The sequence below is a fragment of the Tupaia chinensis genome, unplaced genomic scaffold (assembly GCF_000334495.1).
Source record: "Tupaia chinensis unplaced genomic scaffold, TupChi_1.0 Scaffold143797_1, whole genome shotgun sequence".
In the NCBI taxonomy this organism is placed as follows: domain Eukaryota; kingdom Metazoa; phylum Chordata; class Mammalia; order Scandentia; family Tupaiidae; genus Tupaia; species Tupaia belangeri.
The window spans coordinates 78811-94142 of record NW_006203647.1 but is presented as its reverse complement, the minus strand read 5'-3'; the positions used below and the strand labels follow the sequence as shown (position 1 = coordinate 94142).

Sequence of the window (15332 nt, the reverse complement as noted above, 5' to 3'; positions counted from 1 at the left end):
CAAAATTATCTTTAACTAGAGTTTTAATAAAGTACTCTTAAATTTTCTTCAGACTGATTTGTATACTATATATTAATTACAAATATTTTAATATTATTTTCAGTCCAAATGCAGTCTTAAGATTAAGATTCAATCATTTTGCTACAGAATGTAGCTGGGATCATATGTATGTTTATGATGGAGATTCTATATATGCACCTTTAATAGCTGTGCTTAGGTGAGTACTTATGTTTAACTGATGAATTTATAGTCATCTATAGAAAAATATGCATGATTTCTTAAATTTAAATATATATTTGTATTCCAAAATAAACTTAGTACAGATATTGATGGTTACATGTCAAAGAAGAGCATAATAGTGTGTTGTGTACTGTGATTTTCAACTTATGTGTATATATTAGGTCATACGAAAAGTCATGACATACTTTTCTATGTAAAAATGCATCATGACTTTTCAGATGACCCAATATGATAATGCAAATATTAACATAGCAGAGATAAATAAGTACTGTACTATACAAAAAAAATTGATTTCTTTATAAACATTCTTAATTCTCACTTTAATCAGTTTTTTCTTTTATAGCAGTTTGAATATATTTTCAAAACTCTGTATTTGGATAGATTAGGGTAACTTCTAGCTGATATATGTATCGGTATCAATGGTTGTCTATTTTATTGAAATGATGATATTAAAAATTCTGCAGAAAAGGAGTAAGTTATGCTTTGTATAATGGTTTAATAAAGAAGGTGTTTCTATCAATACATTTTTCTTTCTTAGATTTTTGCTATAGGGCATGTGCACTTGTCAGAGAGAGAGAAAAAGAGAGACAGAAAGCGAGAAATCATCCCCCGGGGGGATGGCCATGCTGCAATCCCTTCTCCTCCATTTTCCTCTTGGGATCTTGGTCACACACACCCACAAACTTAGTGTGAGTTTTAAGTGCCTATGTCCAGGTCTCGAACCATAGTCGACTATGTGGGAGTCCAGTGATATAACCATTACACCATCTGCTGATTCCTCTATCAATTCTTTTTTAAAAAATTCTTTTATTTAACTTTATTATTATCTTATTATTATTATTTTTTTAACTTGGCCTGGGAGAGACAGACAGAGAGACAGGGAGGAAGGAAGTGAGAAAGCAAGCCACCAGGTCCGAGACTTGAACCGTGGTTGGCCATGTGGGAGTCTAATGCCTTTAACCACCATGCCACTTGCCGGCCCCTCCTCTATCAATTCTTACAATGTGATAATTTTGGTTGTTTCAAAATATTTTATTGCCACTAGTTAAATTGACTAATAATTTTGAAATTACAGCATTTAATGTATCAGTTTAAAAATCTTTTATATGTATTTATGTACACATTGTTATATAAAAGTTTATGCATAGGAGAACATATATTGGATATAGAAAGAATTATGAACATGTAGTGTAGATTTTGTATGCAGTTTAACTAACGTGATTGTTGACCAGTTACTATATTGTTCTTTGGTTTTGTTATTTACATAGTGTCTCTCTGTTGAAAATTTGAGTATAGATGAAAATATATTGTACCCCTCAAATGTTTTTATCTCAATATTTCTTTTTATATTTATGTTGTAAATGATCTATATATCAGGAATGTGAATTGTTATTTTTTTTGAACATACATGCAAGGACTTATATTTTCAAATGGTTACATCAAAATGAATCCTTAGGTACTTAGACACTTACTCTGTGATATAACTATTGTTTAAATGCTTTTAGAACTTCATATTTGAGTTGTTTGACCATTACAAAAAGGATAGCTACAAGGAAATCTATATCTAAGACTAACAGATAGAACATGGAGTAGAGAAATGGAGTAAATTCTTATGAATAATTATGTCATAAGATACTCATCTTGACCATTAGATGAGATCTTGGGTTCATACAGTCCATACCGTTTTACTATCATTCCTCTATTTTGTGACTTTGGTGATTGACCACTATTAGGATGTGTGCCTTTTCATTTGTTTTTCTCTTTTAAAAGAATTATTTATTTTATTTGATTTGTCGTCATTATTCTTCAATTTGCTGTAGGGCACATGCACTCACCAGAGAGAGATAGAGAGTGAGAGAGAAAGAGAGAGAGGGATAATGAGAAAGCAACCCACCAGGTCTGAGACCTGAACTGCAGTCAGCCATGTGGGAGCCCAGCACTTTAACTGCCTTGTACCTGGTGACCCCTCATTTGTTTTTCCAGTAGTTTCAATGACTTTACATTAACATGGATCCATTAACTTTCTTACCAACCCTTTTCTGTTACCAAAGGAACCTTTCTAAGATAATTAGTAGGATGGATGGATTTTAGTTTATGGCTATGTTGATGAAATTTGTGACCTTTCACTACCCAGTGTTCTAGTTACCCATCTTGAAGGAGATGGACAACTCACATTTATTGAATATAAACTTGATGGAAGTGCTGTGCAAGGCAGTTTAAATGACATTTTATCTTTGTGAAGATCTTGTGAGTGAAGTACTATTATCCCCATTTTAAACTTGAGAAAATTAAGACTCAGAGAAATTATTTACTTTTTTTTAGAGAGATTTTTGCTATAGGGTGCATGCACTTGCCAGAGAGACAGAGAGAGAGAGAGCATTAGAGAGAAAGCAAGAAATCGTCCCCCAGAAAGGATGGCCACAGCACAATCTCTTCTACATTCTCCTCTCAGGATTTTGGGCATGTACGCACACACGCCCAGTGTGGAGAAATGATTTACTTCTAATAGATGGTAGAGCCTGGATTAGGACTTGAACACCAGTCTCCTAATTTAAAAGCCTGTACGGTTAGTACTTCACCTTGCTAAGAATTCAGAATCTAAATATGTTTGAATTATTCAGGCCAGCCCATGATCTAGTGGTTAAGGGAATTAGATCCCACATGGACAACCAACCCTGCAGTTTGAGTCGTGGACCTGACAGCCTCAAAAACATACTAGGTGTGTGGGACCAGCAGTTGACGTAGTGGCTATGTTGCTGGACTCCCATGTAGTCGACTGTGGTTCGAGTCCCGGACACGGTGGCTTAAACTCACTCTGGGCGCGTATGCGTGCGTGCCCAAGATCCTGAGAGGAGAATGGAGGAGAAAGGATTGCGGCGTGACCAGCCCTCCTGGGGCGTGATTTCTCGCTTTCTATCTCTCTGTCTCTATCTTTCTGGCGAGTGCACACACCCTATAGCAAAAACCTCTCCAAAGGAAAAAAAAACATACTAGGTGTGTATGTGTGTGTGCGTGCCACAAATCCCAGTAGGATAGAGAAATAGAGGAGAGTGGATTGCAGTGTGACCAAGCCCCATTGGCAAGTGCTTCCTTACTTTCCCTTTCTCTGTGTCTCACTCTCTCTGTGGTGAGTGCACATGCCCTCTGGCAATTAAAAAAAAGTGTTGATAAATATGAATTATTCCAGTTGTTAAGGGCATCGTTTTACACAAGACTGCCCTCGCTTCAGACACTAGCTACAGATTTGGAGGTCCCTGCTTGTATTTCTGACCATATGGGTGCAAATTTGGAGGTCCTTACTCTTTGAGAAAATTTAATAATTCATTAGAGTGATTCACAGAACTCAGGAAAATCCTATACTTTTTTCTCCTTTTTAAAGTTTTCCTACAGGAAAATAGCACATGTGCTTGCCAGAGAGATAGAGAGAAAAAAAAGTGAGAAATCACCCACAAGGGCAGATGGCCACATAGAAATCTCTTCTCTGTTCTCTTCTTGGGATTTTGAGCACACGTGCACACGTGGCTGTTTTTTTTTTTTTTTTTTTAGCTACTGAGTTCAGTACTTGAACTGTACAGTTGGCAATGTGGGATCTAGCCACTTGAATCACCATGCTACTGGTTGACCGATTGATTATCATTTCTTTATAAAAGATATAAATCAGAACCAGTCCAAAAAAGAGAGGCATAGAGGTCTGGGAGGATAACAAATGCAAAACTTCTGGGACCTCAGGACAGTTTACTCACTCATCACATGTATATTTCACCAAGTGGGAGGGTCATTTCTAGGTTCAAGGTGCCAAGAGTTTTCTCAGGTTTGTGTCATGTAGGTGTGCTTGACTGTGCTGTTGGCTATGGGTTTGAATTCAAATCTCCCTCCCTCTCCTTTTTTTGGAAGTCATACTGATATCATATGACTTCAGCCCTTTAGCCATATGGTTGACCTTTCTGGTATGGGTAGCTATCCCCCAACCTGAATTATCTTGTTAGTTTGAATTATCTAGGGGCCCACTATGAATTACCTCATTGGCATAAACTATCAGGGTTCACCATGAATCGCAAAGACACTCATATCAGTTAATAAATTCTAAGGATTTAGAGGCTGCTTCCTAAGAAATAGAATAAAGACCAGCCAAATTATTTAGTACAGAGTAGTCATGCACTACTGAGGGTTATGTAGACAGTTTTTTTAATAGAATAGTAAATGCTGTAACGAGGTTATGAAAGAGTGCTATATAACTTCAGTAGTAACTGATTCTTCATGATGAGTTTCATCATTAGTAGAAGAAAGATAGGCAAAGTGTGGGGGCCAGATAGCACATTCTAGGTAAACATTAAAGAGCATTATATTTTAGGACAATAATAAGTAGTTTTGAGTGACTTGATTATAGGAAACGTGAAGGGACACATAGACACTAGATTACCTGATAAATAGCAATTAGTAATAGCTACTAAGTGCTCATTTTGTGCAAGAATTCTTTATATGCATTAATTTATTTAATTCTCACAATACCCATTTGGTTAGGTATTATTATTGCTATTTTACAAATGAGGAGTTGAGGCACAGAGAGCCTCTCTCTGAGTGGCTCAGAGTTGTTTAACTTGTGATAGAGTCCAAATATGAGTCCAGGTTATGCGGTTCTGAATCTTATTCCTTAATCACTGAAGTATTGCTTCCTTGTATACCACACTAAAGAAATTGACCTTTATTCTATAAGCCTGACTTTTAGACTGTGGAGAATGGATTATAATAGAGAAGTATTATATTTTCATTCTGTGCTGGATAATTATGTGCTAGATGCCGTGTTTGGAAAATTACAGTATAATTTGAAACCCAGAAGATAGATTTCTACAGAGAGTCTTTGGGAACATTAACAATCCACAGTCAACTCAATCCAAATCCAGGAATGGAAGTGTTTCCTACCTTAACCTTAGTGCAGTTGGAGGGCCTGACTTTCACTCCTAATTATTGGGGGTCCTAGTTCACAGTAAGGACTCTGGGTTCTACTTTTGGTTTCTCTACCTCTGTGAAACCCTTGGAATTACCATTCAGTTTATGAGCCCTTCATATCTCATGTCTGCCTTTGAAATTAGCAAATGCCCGTGGGAAAATGACCTCAGTGAACAGGGTTACTATCTGATTAGCTCTCTAGTACCTTCAGGCTGATATTCTTGTTTTTATGTCATTTGTCTTCTAACTAGTTGACTTTAATTGGTCTGAATTTCTGGTGTTTCATTCAGTAAGTAGAAACTCTTTCATTTATTCCTTTTAAAACACTTTTGTGAAGTAAGCAACACCTCTTCCTTTTATTTATTTCAGAGAAATCTCAGAGGCTAGCTGTATCTAAGGATGGAGGAATACAATGTGTAGCAATGAACTCATTTTGATTTAATTTCACTATATAATGAAAAATATGTATGAGTAACTAAGACTGGTATTATAGAATTTGAATTCTATTGACAGTTTCCTTTTAAAATCTTTTATTCTCTCACCCAGTAGATGTAATAATAATTACTAAAGCATTAAATCTACTTGATTACTTTTTAATTTGTTTGTATTTGAGTTTGTTTGCCAAATAAATGATCTGACTACAATATTTCATTTGTCTGTCAAATACGATTTAGATGAGAGAATTCAGTTCCTAGTGGTACCTAAATATAAATTTAGCACTATCTAGTGGAACTGACTATTTTGAGCTATATAATCAGTTTGTTAGAAGCCTTTTTTTCCCTCCTATTGCATGTTTTTACACATTGAAAGAAGACAGGATAGTCTGACTAAATGAAGATATGTAATTTTCTCCCAGGAACAAGTAGGCTTAAAAAGAATAAGAACAACTTATTAATCTAGAATTCCTACTTCTGTATATTTAAATGTTATTCTCCATTTCCCCAAATGATTTTCTTTCGTGTGCATCTGGACTTAAGTGAACAATGTTCTGTTTTGGAATGGTTATATTCTAATGTAGTTTGCATAAATATACAGAATTTAAAGAAAAACAAAAAGCATATTTTTAAATTACCTAAACACTTAGATTAGGGTGTCGGAAACGTACAACTTTAACTATAGAATGTCATTGTAATCAATTAATTGGTGTGAAGCGTTTCTTCTAGCTTCATTGGAATTCTCAACCATTGGGAAAAAAATAAAGATAATAGGGTCACTTGTTAAAATAGTAATGTGTGCTTAAAGTGAAATTTTTTGTTTTTTAAAATTTTGCCAGAGGTATGTGTGCTTACCAGAGAGAGAGTCAGAAAGACCAAAAGAGAGGGAAAGGGAGAGAGCACACCTCAATGGGGGCATGATCATGCTGCAGTCTCTTCTCTATTTTTCAATCCTGTCAGGATTTGGGGCACACATGCAACGTGCCCAACTTGTTTTTCAAAACTTCCAGGCCAGGATTCAAACTATGCTGCCAGGCTTGTGGGATCTTACTCTCTTAATCCCTCCCTAGGCAGGGGTTAACCAGGCAGTGTGGTCAGCCCCAAAGTGAACTTTTATATATGAGTTAAGTAAAGGCCCACTTGTAGTATTATGACAGATTATATTACACTGCAGGAGAAAGGGGCATTTAAGTCTACATGGTGATAATTGGTAGTAGCAACAAAAAGAAAAGTGATTATGGTGGCATGAGGGTAGAATTGGTATGTTAATAATACATCAGTGTATTGGCTGTACAAATAGAGCTCATTGGGTGAGAAACAGATAGGAATTCACTTTAGACTTATTCTCCTAGTTGCACATTCTAATACACATGCTCGACAATTCCAGTAAGAATATTTTTGAGTGAATTTTATGGGATTAGTAGTCATATGTATATCAATATGCAGCGTATTCAATTTTTTTCTCTTTTAGTGGTTTGATAGTCCCAGAAATAAGGGGAAATGAAACTGTACCCGAAGTTGTTACAACATCTGGCTATGCCTTGTTACATTTTTTTAGTGATGCTGCATATAATTTAACTGGCTTCAACATTTTTTATTCGTAAGTATTTTTAAAGAATTCCGTCTTGTAATTATTTTTATAATTAGACTTAAAAGAGTTTATTGTTTATTTTGATCAATGTCTTCTATGCTAGTAGCAGGCTAGTATGTTAATTTTCAAGTTATATAGGAGCCCTTCTTAAGTGACATGAGATTTTAGTAATATACCACAAAATTAAAGCTTGTATCAGGGAAATTTCTGAGGACATTACTGTAACCAGTGAAGTTTGGTTGAAAATGAATTTAAAAATTGGCAAGTGATTAGTGAACAAATACAGACTAGTGTAACTTTACTGGTAACAGCAGATGTGTAGGATTGCAGGAATCGTGAATTATCTTTCTGTGCTCTGCTAAGGTATTTTTCTTACAATTTGAAGGGGGGTTTGGTAACTAAGTTTTCTCAGTCATCTATTCCAGAAGCTATACCTGACGCCATATACATATATGGTAGTTGAATTCCCTTTACAATTCTATCCACTGGGTGTTTTTCCCATTTTACACATGAGGAAATTGAGGCTTAAGAGCTAAGAAAAGTGACTATACCACTGTGTCCTTTAAAATAAGAAATATAATCCTCACCGAGAATATATTATGTGCCTGACAAATAAATCTTTTTTTTTTGAGAGGTTTTTGTTTTAGGGCATGTGAGCTTGCTGTAGAGACAGAGAGGAACAGAGAGACAGAAAGCAAGAAATCACCCCTTAGGGGGATGACCACACCAGAGTCCCTTCTTCTCCATTCTCCTCTCAGGATTTGAGGCATGCACACACATGCATCAGCATGAGTTTCAATCCTCTGGGTCCAGGACTTGAACTGTGGTCAGCTATGTGGGAGTCCAGCGATGTAACCATTATGCCATCTGCTGGCCCCAAGTTTTGTATCTATAAGTTTAAAGGCGAAATGAAGTAGAGGGAGGTGTTGTAATAGGGATAGCTATTGAGGAACTCTACACATGAACTTTTTTCCTTTTTTTCATGAAGGTAGCAGTTGAAAATCAAGATAATTTTTCACCAGGAGTAAAATATTCTAAATATCCTTGAAGCAGCAATGTATTGTAGGATTTCTTAGTCCTTTAGTGTGTCATAAGCATGTATTCAAGGGAGAATAAATATATAGTGGAATATGAGGGATCTTTAAAAAGTTCATAGAAAATGTGTATTATGAAAATATTCATGATTTAAAATATTTTTTTACACTGAAATAAATTTATACTTTTTTGAAGCCCTTTTATGTAGTTGGGTAAAGGGCCTTAAGATAAAACATGATAGACATCCCTTTTCTTTTGTAGTAGTATATAGGTGATATGTAGATAGTATGCTCTGTAAATATTATATAACCAAGTTATATTTTGACTTTTTGTATTCATTAATTTAATCTTTTCTGGAATATTTCATTTTTTCTGGAGTATAAATAAAACATTGACTAAAGTCTTTATAAAAAGTTGTGCTTGGAGCCATCAATTCTACAGATGTTGAAGGCTCAGTCCTTGGATATTCAGAGTTTTGGTAGCTAAGCAAACTCACTGAATGAATGAAAATCAATCGGAAATAAATAGTAACTGAACTGCTTAAGAGTGAAAGGAAGCAGAGTAAAAAATTAAAACCATATGGTGAAATTGTATCATATTATTAAATAAGCATATAAAACAACATAAAATTATAAAGTTTGCAAAGTAAAAAATAAGATCTTTTTCCCTTATCTTGACGTTGAAAAGATACGAATTATATTTTACAGAATCAATTCTTGTCCTAACAATTGCTCTGGTCATGGGAAGTGTACAACTAGTATCTCTGTTCCAAGTCAAGTGTATTGTGATTGTGATAAATACTGGAAAGGTGAAGCTTGTGACATTCCTTACTGTAAAGCCAATTGCGGCAGTCCAGATCACGGGTACTGTGACCTAACAGGAGAAAAACTGTGTGTCTGCAATGATAGTTGGCAAGGTAAGCACCTGTGGTATTACGATTTTTGAAACATTGCTTCATATGTCTAATAGAATAATATATATTGTATGCTCGTTTGTTTTAATTTCTACACTCAAATACACTTGTCTTTACTTTTAGAATGTTCACGTAACAGTCGTTTCTTAAAAACCTGTTTTAATCAACTTCTTAATAATCTGAAAAAAATTAATTGGTAAAGATTTTGCCTACAAGTTATTTTGAGGATTAAATGAAATTATCTATGAAACATTTTTAATTGTAGGTATGTGATCATTATGATCTTCGGTTAATTTTTTGCCGAATCCCCAAAGATTTGTTGTTGTTTTTTCTGAGTTTAACAAGTTGTGCATTTAAATTTGATTTATAATGGGGAACGTAAATAGTATGTTGCAAAAATAAATGCTCATCTCACAAGGTATTGCGGGTATGTTAAATTTATTTCTTAGGAAAGCCTGACCTCTTGTGGCTCTTTTTGAAAGAACATACAATATTTCAAAAAGTAAGAGTATTTTAGCTATGTATTACAAAGGTAATATCCCTGGGAAAGTATTTATAAACAATTTTGTAAAGTATCTATCATCAAAGATTAATTTTAGACTATGCCGAAGAGTTTTGGATTACTTAAGTATCTGGGTATAAAATCATGCATGTTGCCATTGTGCACTCAAGAGATAGGTCTCACCTACCCAGCGATTACTTTTTGCTATTTATATTTTCAGATTGCGAACTTTGTGCCACCATATTAATCCTGTTGATAGAAAATGTGATTTGATTATTATATAATCCAAAGGTACACAATCATTAGTTATTATAACATAGTACAGCCATAGTAACATAGTTCCTATCACATCTGAGTAAAAACCAAAAAAAAATGTGCTTTTCATGTATTAAATAGTTGTATTCATCATTTTTGAAGTGATGTTTTTAAAGAAATGTTACCTAGGGGGCTGGCCGGTGGTATGGTGGTTGGTATGCTGGACTCCCACATGGCTGAGTGTGGTTCGAGTCTTGGACCTGGTGGCTTGCTTTTTCACTCTCTCTTTCTCTTTGTCTCTCTCTGGTCAAATTAAAAAAATGTTATAATAATAACAAACACAATTAAATAAATAAATCTTAAAAAAGAAATATTACTGAACATACTGAATACTTATTTTATGTTTTGTATAAATTAATTTTACCCATGTTATCTCATTAAAAATATTAGTGGTGTCAACTGCATTAAATATCAGTGAATTTTTTTAATCATCAGAAGGCATGTGTATTTGCCAGAGAGAGAGAGAGAGAGAGAAAGAAAGAGGGAGAAAGCATCCTCCAGGGAGGCATTGTTATGCTCATGATCACTGTGCCATGGGGGCAACTCCCAGAGATTTCTAACTAATTGAATTTGATTACCTATTATGATTATGATAAATACAAATTTCTAAATAATCTTTAATTATAGCGATGTGTATTTTAAGTGGCTGCTTTAATCGTTTGTGACTTTTCTCCCCTCGAAAAGTGCTTTGAGATATAAATTTTGAAATTTGCCTTAAAACTAAAATAACATCCTTTTCTATGGAGAAACCAGTACATAAATATTACATTTAAATCAAGGCCTTAGAGATAGAAGTATCCTTTATACACAGTGTTATTTAAACTTATGTTCACCTACTAATAGTCTCCCTATCATTTCAATAGAAAGCAAAGAAGAATACATTTGTATATGTGTGGGGGGATTCAAAGTTCATGGAAAATACACATTATGAAAAAAACTATACATGGATTTCAAAATTGTTTTGCAGTAAAGTAGACTTGTACTTTAATTCCATTTCTCATCAGCTTTTTGAAGTTCCCTCATAACATGTTCCCTATGAACATCTCTGCCTTTTTAAAATTTACTTTGCTTAGTCCTTTTTTGAAATGATTTATTTTCTGGGAGTCTTATAGATCTGTTCAAAATATTCACTAATTTTATCAATTTTTATTTACTGGCTTTGTTTTTCATCCTGTTATTCTTATCAGTAGTGCTCCAGACATATTTATACATGTGTGTATATGTTTATATGTATAAATAATATTGTGAAAATGGATATATACACATATATATTTATGTATGATATGTATATAAAATAATGTGAAAATGCATTGTTAATTATTAAACAAATCAGACAAATTTCTATGCCATTCTTCTGGGGTTTTTTTTGGAGGTTTTTGCTATAGGGTGAGTGTGCTCACTAGATAGACAGAGACAGAGAGACAGAAAGAGAGAAATCACCCCCTAGGGGGGATGGCCACGCTGCAATCCCTTCTCCTCCATTCTCCTCTTGGGATCTTGGGCACGCGTGCACACGCGCCCGGCGTAAGTTTAAGCTACCAGGTCCGGGAAGTGAACCGCGGTCGACTATATGGGAGTCCAGTGACATAGCCATTAAGCTAACTACTGGTCCCTATGCCATTATTCTTAATAATTGAGAAATTGATCTCTGAATTGACATGAATGTTTTAAGAGTAGAGGGCTTTGTGAATCAGACAGTATGTTGTTTTCTAGACAGAAGTAGGTGGGATTATGACCAATATAGAGAAAGTGATGTTATTTATTTATTTATTTATTTATTGTTGTTTTAGAGAGATTTTTGCTATAGGACTTGGGTTTTTGCTGGAAACAGAGAGAGACAGAGAGAGAGATAGAGTGAGAAATAACCATGGGTGATGGCCATGCTGCAGTTCCTTTGCCTTCATTCTCCTCTTGGGATTTTGGGCATGTATACATATGCCCAGTATGAGTTTCAAGTCAGTTGGTCTGGGACTTGAACTGTGGTTGGCCATGTGGAAGTCCAACACCCTTAGCCACATGCCACTTGCTGGACCCAAATCTGAACATTTTAAATGTTATTTTATTCACATTTTGGTTCTTGGATTGTTGGTCTTTTATTTATGTCAATTATTTGGTTTTAGATTTTACTATTTGCCATTGGGTGGCAGTATTGATTATTAGAAAAAGCACTTGAACTTCATGGCATTACTTAAATATTTGATAATTTTGTTTGAGTTAGAAAAATCTTTTATAACTCAAGTTTATAACTGTATTTATAATTTTTCTGTGTTAGTCATGTTACATATTAGGACCCAATGAGTTATTTTAGAATTGTATATAGGTTCATAGGGATTATAGATTATCTTGAAGAAATTTACAAGATAGTTTACATTGTTCTTTAGAAATTTAACAATAATGAACATAGTCTCTCTTTTATTTACGTTGGTGGTACAACAAGTGACAGGTAGTATCCTTGATTAAATTCTTCCCAAATCACAAAAATAGCAGATCTGACTTTTTGTAAGAACCAATAAAATTATGTTTTTATTCCTAGACAATCTGAAACATTTACCAGAAGTCTACAATCAGGATGGCAGCAAGGACAGGTTTTGGTGAGGGCTCTTTTCTTGGATTGCAGAAAATTGCCTTTTGGAGGGACCAGCTGGTGGCGTAATGGCTAAGGAGCTGGTCTCCCACATGATTGATTGTGGTTCAAGTCCTGGACATGACAGCTTAAAAATCACAGTGGACATGTGTGCATGCATACCCCAAAATTTGAGAAAATGGAGGAGAAGTCATTGCGGCATGACTGTCATCCGTGGAGAGTGATTTCTCACTTTCCCTCTCTCTGTCTCTGTCTTCTGTCTCTCGATCAAGCACGTGTACCCTAGGGCAAAAAAAATCTTAAAAAAAAAAAAAAGAAAATTGTTTTCTGTATTTTCATGTGGTGGAGAGAAAGTTTTCTTATTGTTTCTTATAAGGGCACTAATCACTTCATGAAGACACTACTTCCTACCTTCATGTAAATCTATTTCCCCAAAGCCCACTTCCTAATGCCATCACATTGGGGGAGTTAGGCTTCAACACAGGCATTTTAGAAAGACACAAACATTCGGTCTGTAACCTGTGATAATTCTTAGAGTGGGCGTTTCTTAAAGTTATTCCAGATTCCAGTTTATGGAGGAATATATCTTGGCTAACTCAATTGGCCTGGTTAATTATAACAAATTATATTACTTATACTGATATAACTAATTTTATTATCTGTACAGAGCTATTACTTGCTCTTGTCTGAGTCTTGAGATGGTAACTTGTTACAAGTGAGTTGATACAGTAAGCTTAATGTATATGCTGAGCAGACTGATCCTACAGTTCCAGTGTTCTTTTTAGTAAGTAGACTTTTTGTAATAGCCCTGACTTTGTAATTGCTTCTCTTTGCAACCATGTTTAACGCATTTTATTAATTGGTAAAATTTTGAATTTATTAATAATACTGAGCTATTAGGCATACTGGTTAGATATTCTGTGAGCATTATACCTTACCAGTCTAGTAAAATTTAGTTTAATTTTTATATTTAGAAGAAATATTGACATATACTTTTAAAAAATGTTTTGCCAGAGTACATGAACTCACTGAGACAGAGGTAGGGGAGTAAGACCTCCCCCACCCTCCCCCATCCCCCCGCTGGGGAATACCATGCTGTAGTCCTTTCTCCATTGTCCTCTTAGAATTTTAGGCATGCACTCACAAGTGCTTGGAATGATCATTTTTTTTTTTGAGAGGTTTTTCGCTATAGGGTGCATGCGCTCGCCAGAAAGACAGAGAGAAACAGAGAGACAGAAATGATTTTTAAGCCACAGGATCTGCAACTCGAACTGCACAGTTGACTATGTGGAGATCTGCCTCAACTGTCATGTCATCTGTTGGCCTGACTTGCATGCTTTAATTATTTTATACTTATAAATTTAGATGTTCTGAGATATAATTTTTAGGACTACGTATAATTACTCAAAAAATGAGTCTTTAAATTTTTAAATTTTTTTTCTAAACATACATATTTGGACAATATGTCCAACCACACATTTTGTGTGGTTTAAAAACTATTTCAGGAGATGGGGTTCGAGGAGGATAGAAGAGAAGTGGATATTCCTTTCTGCTCAGCCATAGTATATCATTTAAAAAATAGTTTACATATTGATATTCCACGTAAAACTTTAAGACTTTCATAACTCAAAAATAGTAATTTGAAAACCACTGATCATTACTAACAAAAATGGGCATGTTTTTCTATCACCTAAATTGTAAGAACCACATATTTGAACAGATCAAGTATAATGATTACCATTCACATAATTCATTGTTTTCAAAAATTAACATTTTTAGAATAGTTACAATCACTTAAAATACATAAAAATCAAGACCTGACATTTGGAGATTGATCTTATAGGGCTAGAACATGTCTAAAATACTTTGATGCAACAAAATTGAATTCTTCTAATGTTGTTAGAAAGACTCTTGCAATGATGTTATCTTGTTTTGCCTTTTTTGGTAGAACTTCAAGTTCAATATGTACATTAAATCATAATAATATTTCTGGAACAATTACATATACTTCTCTTAAAAACTCCTTTCCAAGCATGTTTTGTCCTTCCTATTAACAATTCTTTTTGGGAAATTATCAATACCTTTCACTAATATAAGGTAGGCGTGATAGGATGATAAATCCAGGTATGTATATATTCTAAGCTTAATTTTTTTTTTTGAGAGATTTTTGTTATAGGGTGTGTGCACTTGCCAGAAATACAGAGAGAGACAGAAGACAGAAAGCAAGAAATCACCCTCCAGGGAGATGGCCACACTGCAGTTTCTTCTCCATTCTCCTCTTGGGATCTTGGGGCATGCACACACATGTGCCCGGCATGAGTTTAAGCTACCGGGTCCAGGACTCAAACTGTGGTCAACTACATGGGAGTCTAGCACCACAGACATTATGCTATCTTCTGGTCCCCCAAAATGGAAAAATTTTAAAGTACTTTTCCTGGCCACAGTTGAAAATTACTAGGTTGTTGGAAAACTCATGACTTACTTTTGTGTAGAAAAGCAGAAAAAAATATGTCATGATTTTTCTGACAACCAAATAGAATTCAGTGACTAGATGTTGGTACAGTGGCAACTGCATTCACATGGGAGGATTCCAGATTTGGTCTGGAGCTGCCCTGTACTCACTGGGTGCACGCACCCATTATCTATGCTAGCTAAGCCTGGAGGTGGATCGTAGTGTGAAGACCCTCTATTGAGAGTGCCTCTGTCTCTCCCCATCTCTTTCTCTTATGGCAGAAATTAATAAATACACTTAAAAAAAACTTTTAGAAATT

The 15332-nt window shown here is 34.9% G+C and overlaps 1 protein-coding gene across 1 annotated transcript in view; it reads left to right on the top strand.

Moving 5' to 3' along the window:
• LOC102496389 (attractin-like protein 1) overlaps positions 1-15332 on the top strand; it is an 84562-nt gene that overhangs the window by 29231 nt on the left and 39999 nt on the right. Inside the window, exons 4-6 of the mRNA XM_027766974.1 lie at positions 104-217; positions 7093-7221; positions 8955-9163. Of these exons, the coding sequence (XP_027622775.1) occupies positions 104-217; positions 7093-7221; positions 8955-9163 (452 nt within the window). The remainder of the gene's footprint in view (positions 1-103; positions 218-7092; positions 7222-8954; positions 9164-15332) is intronic.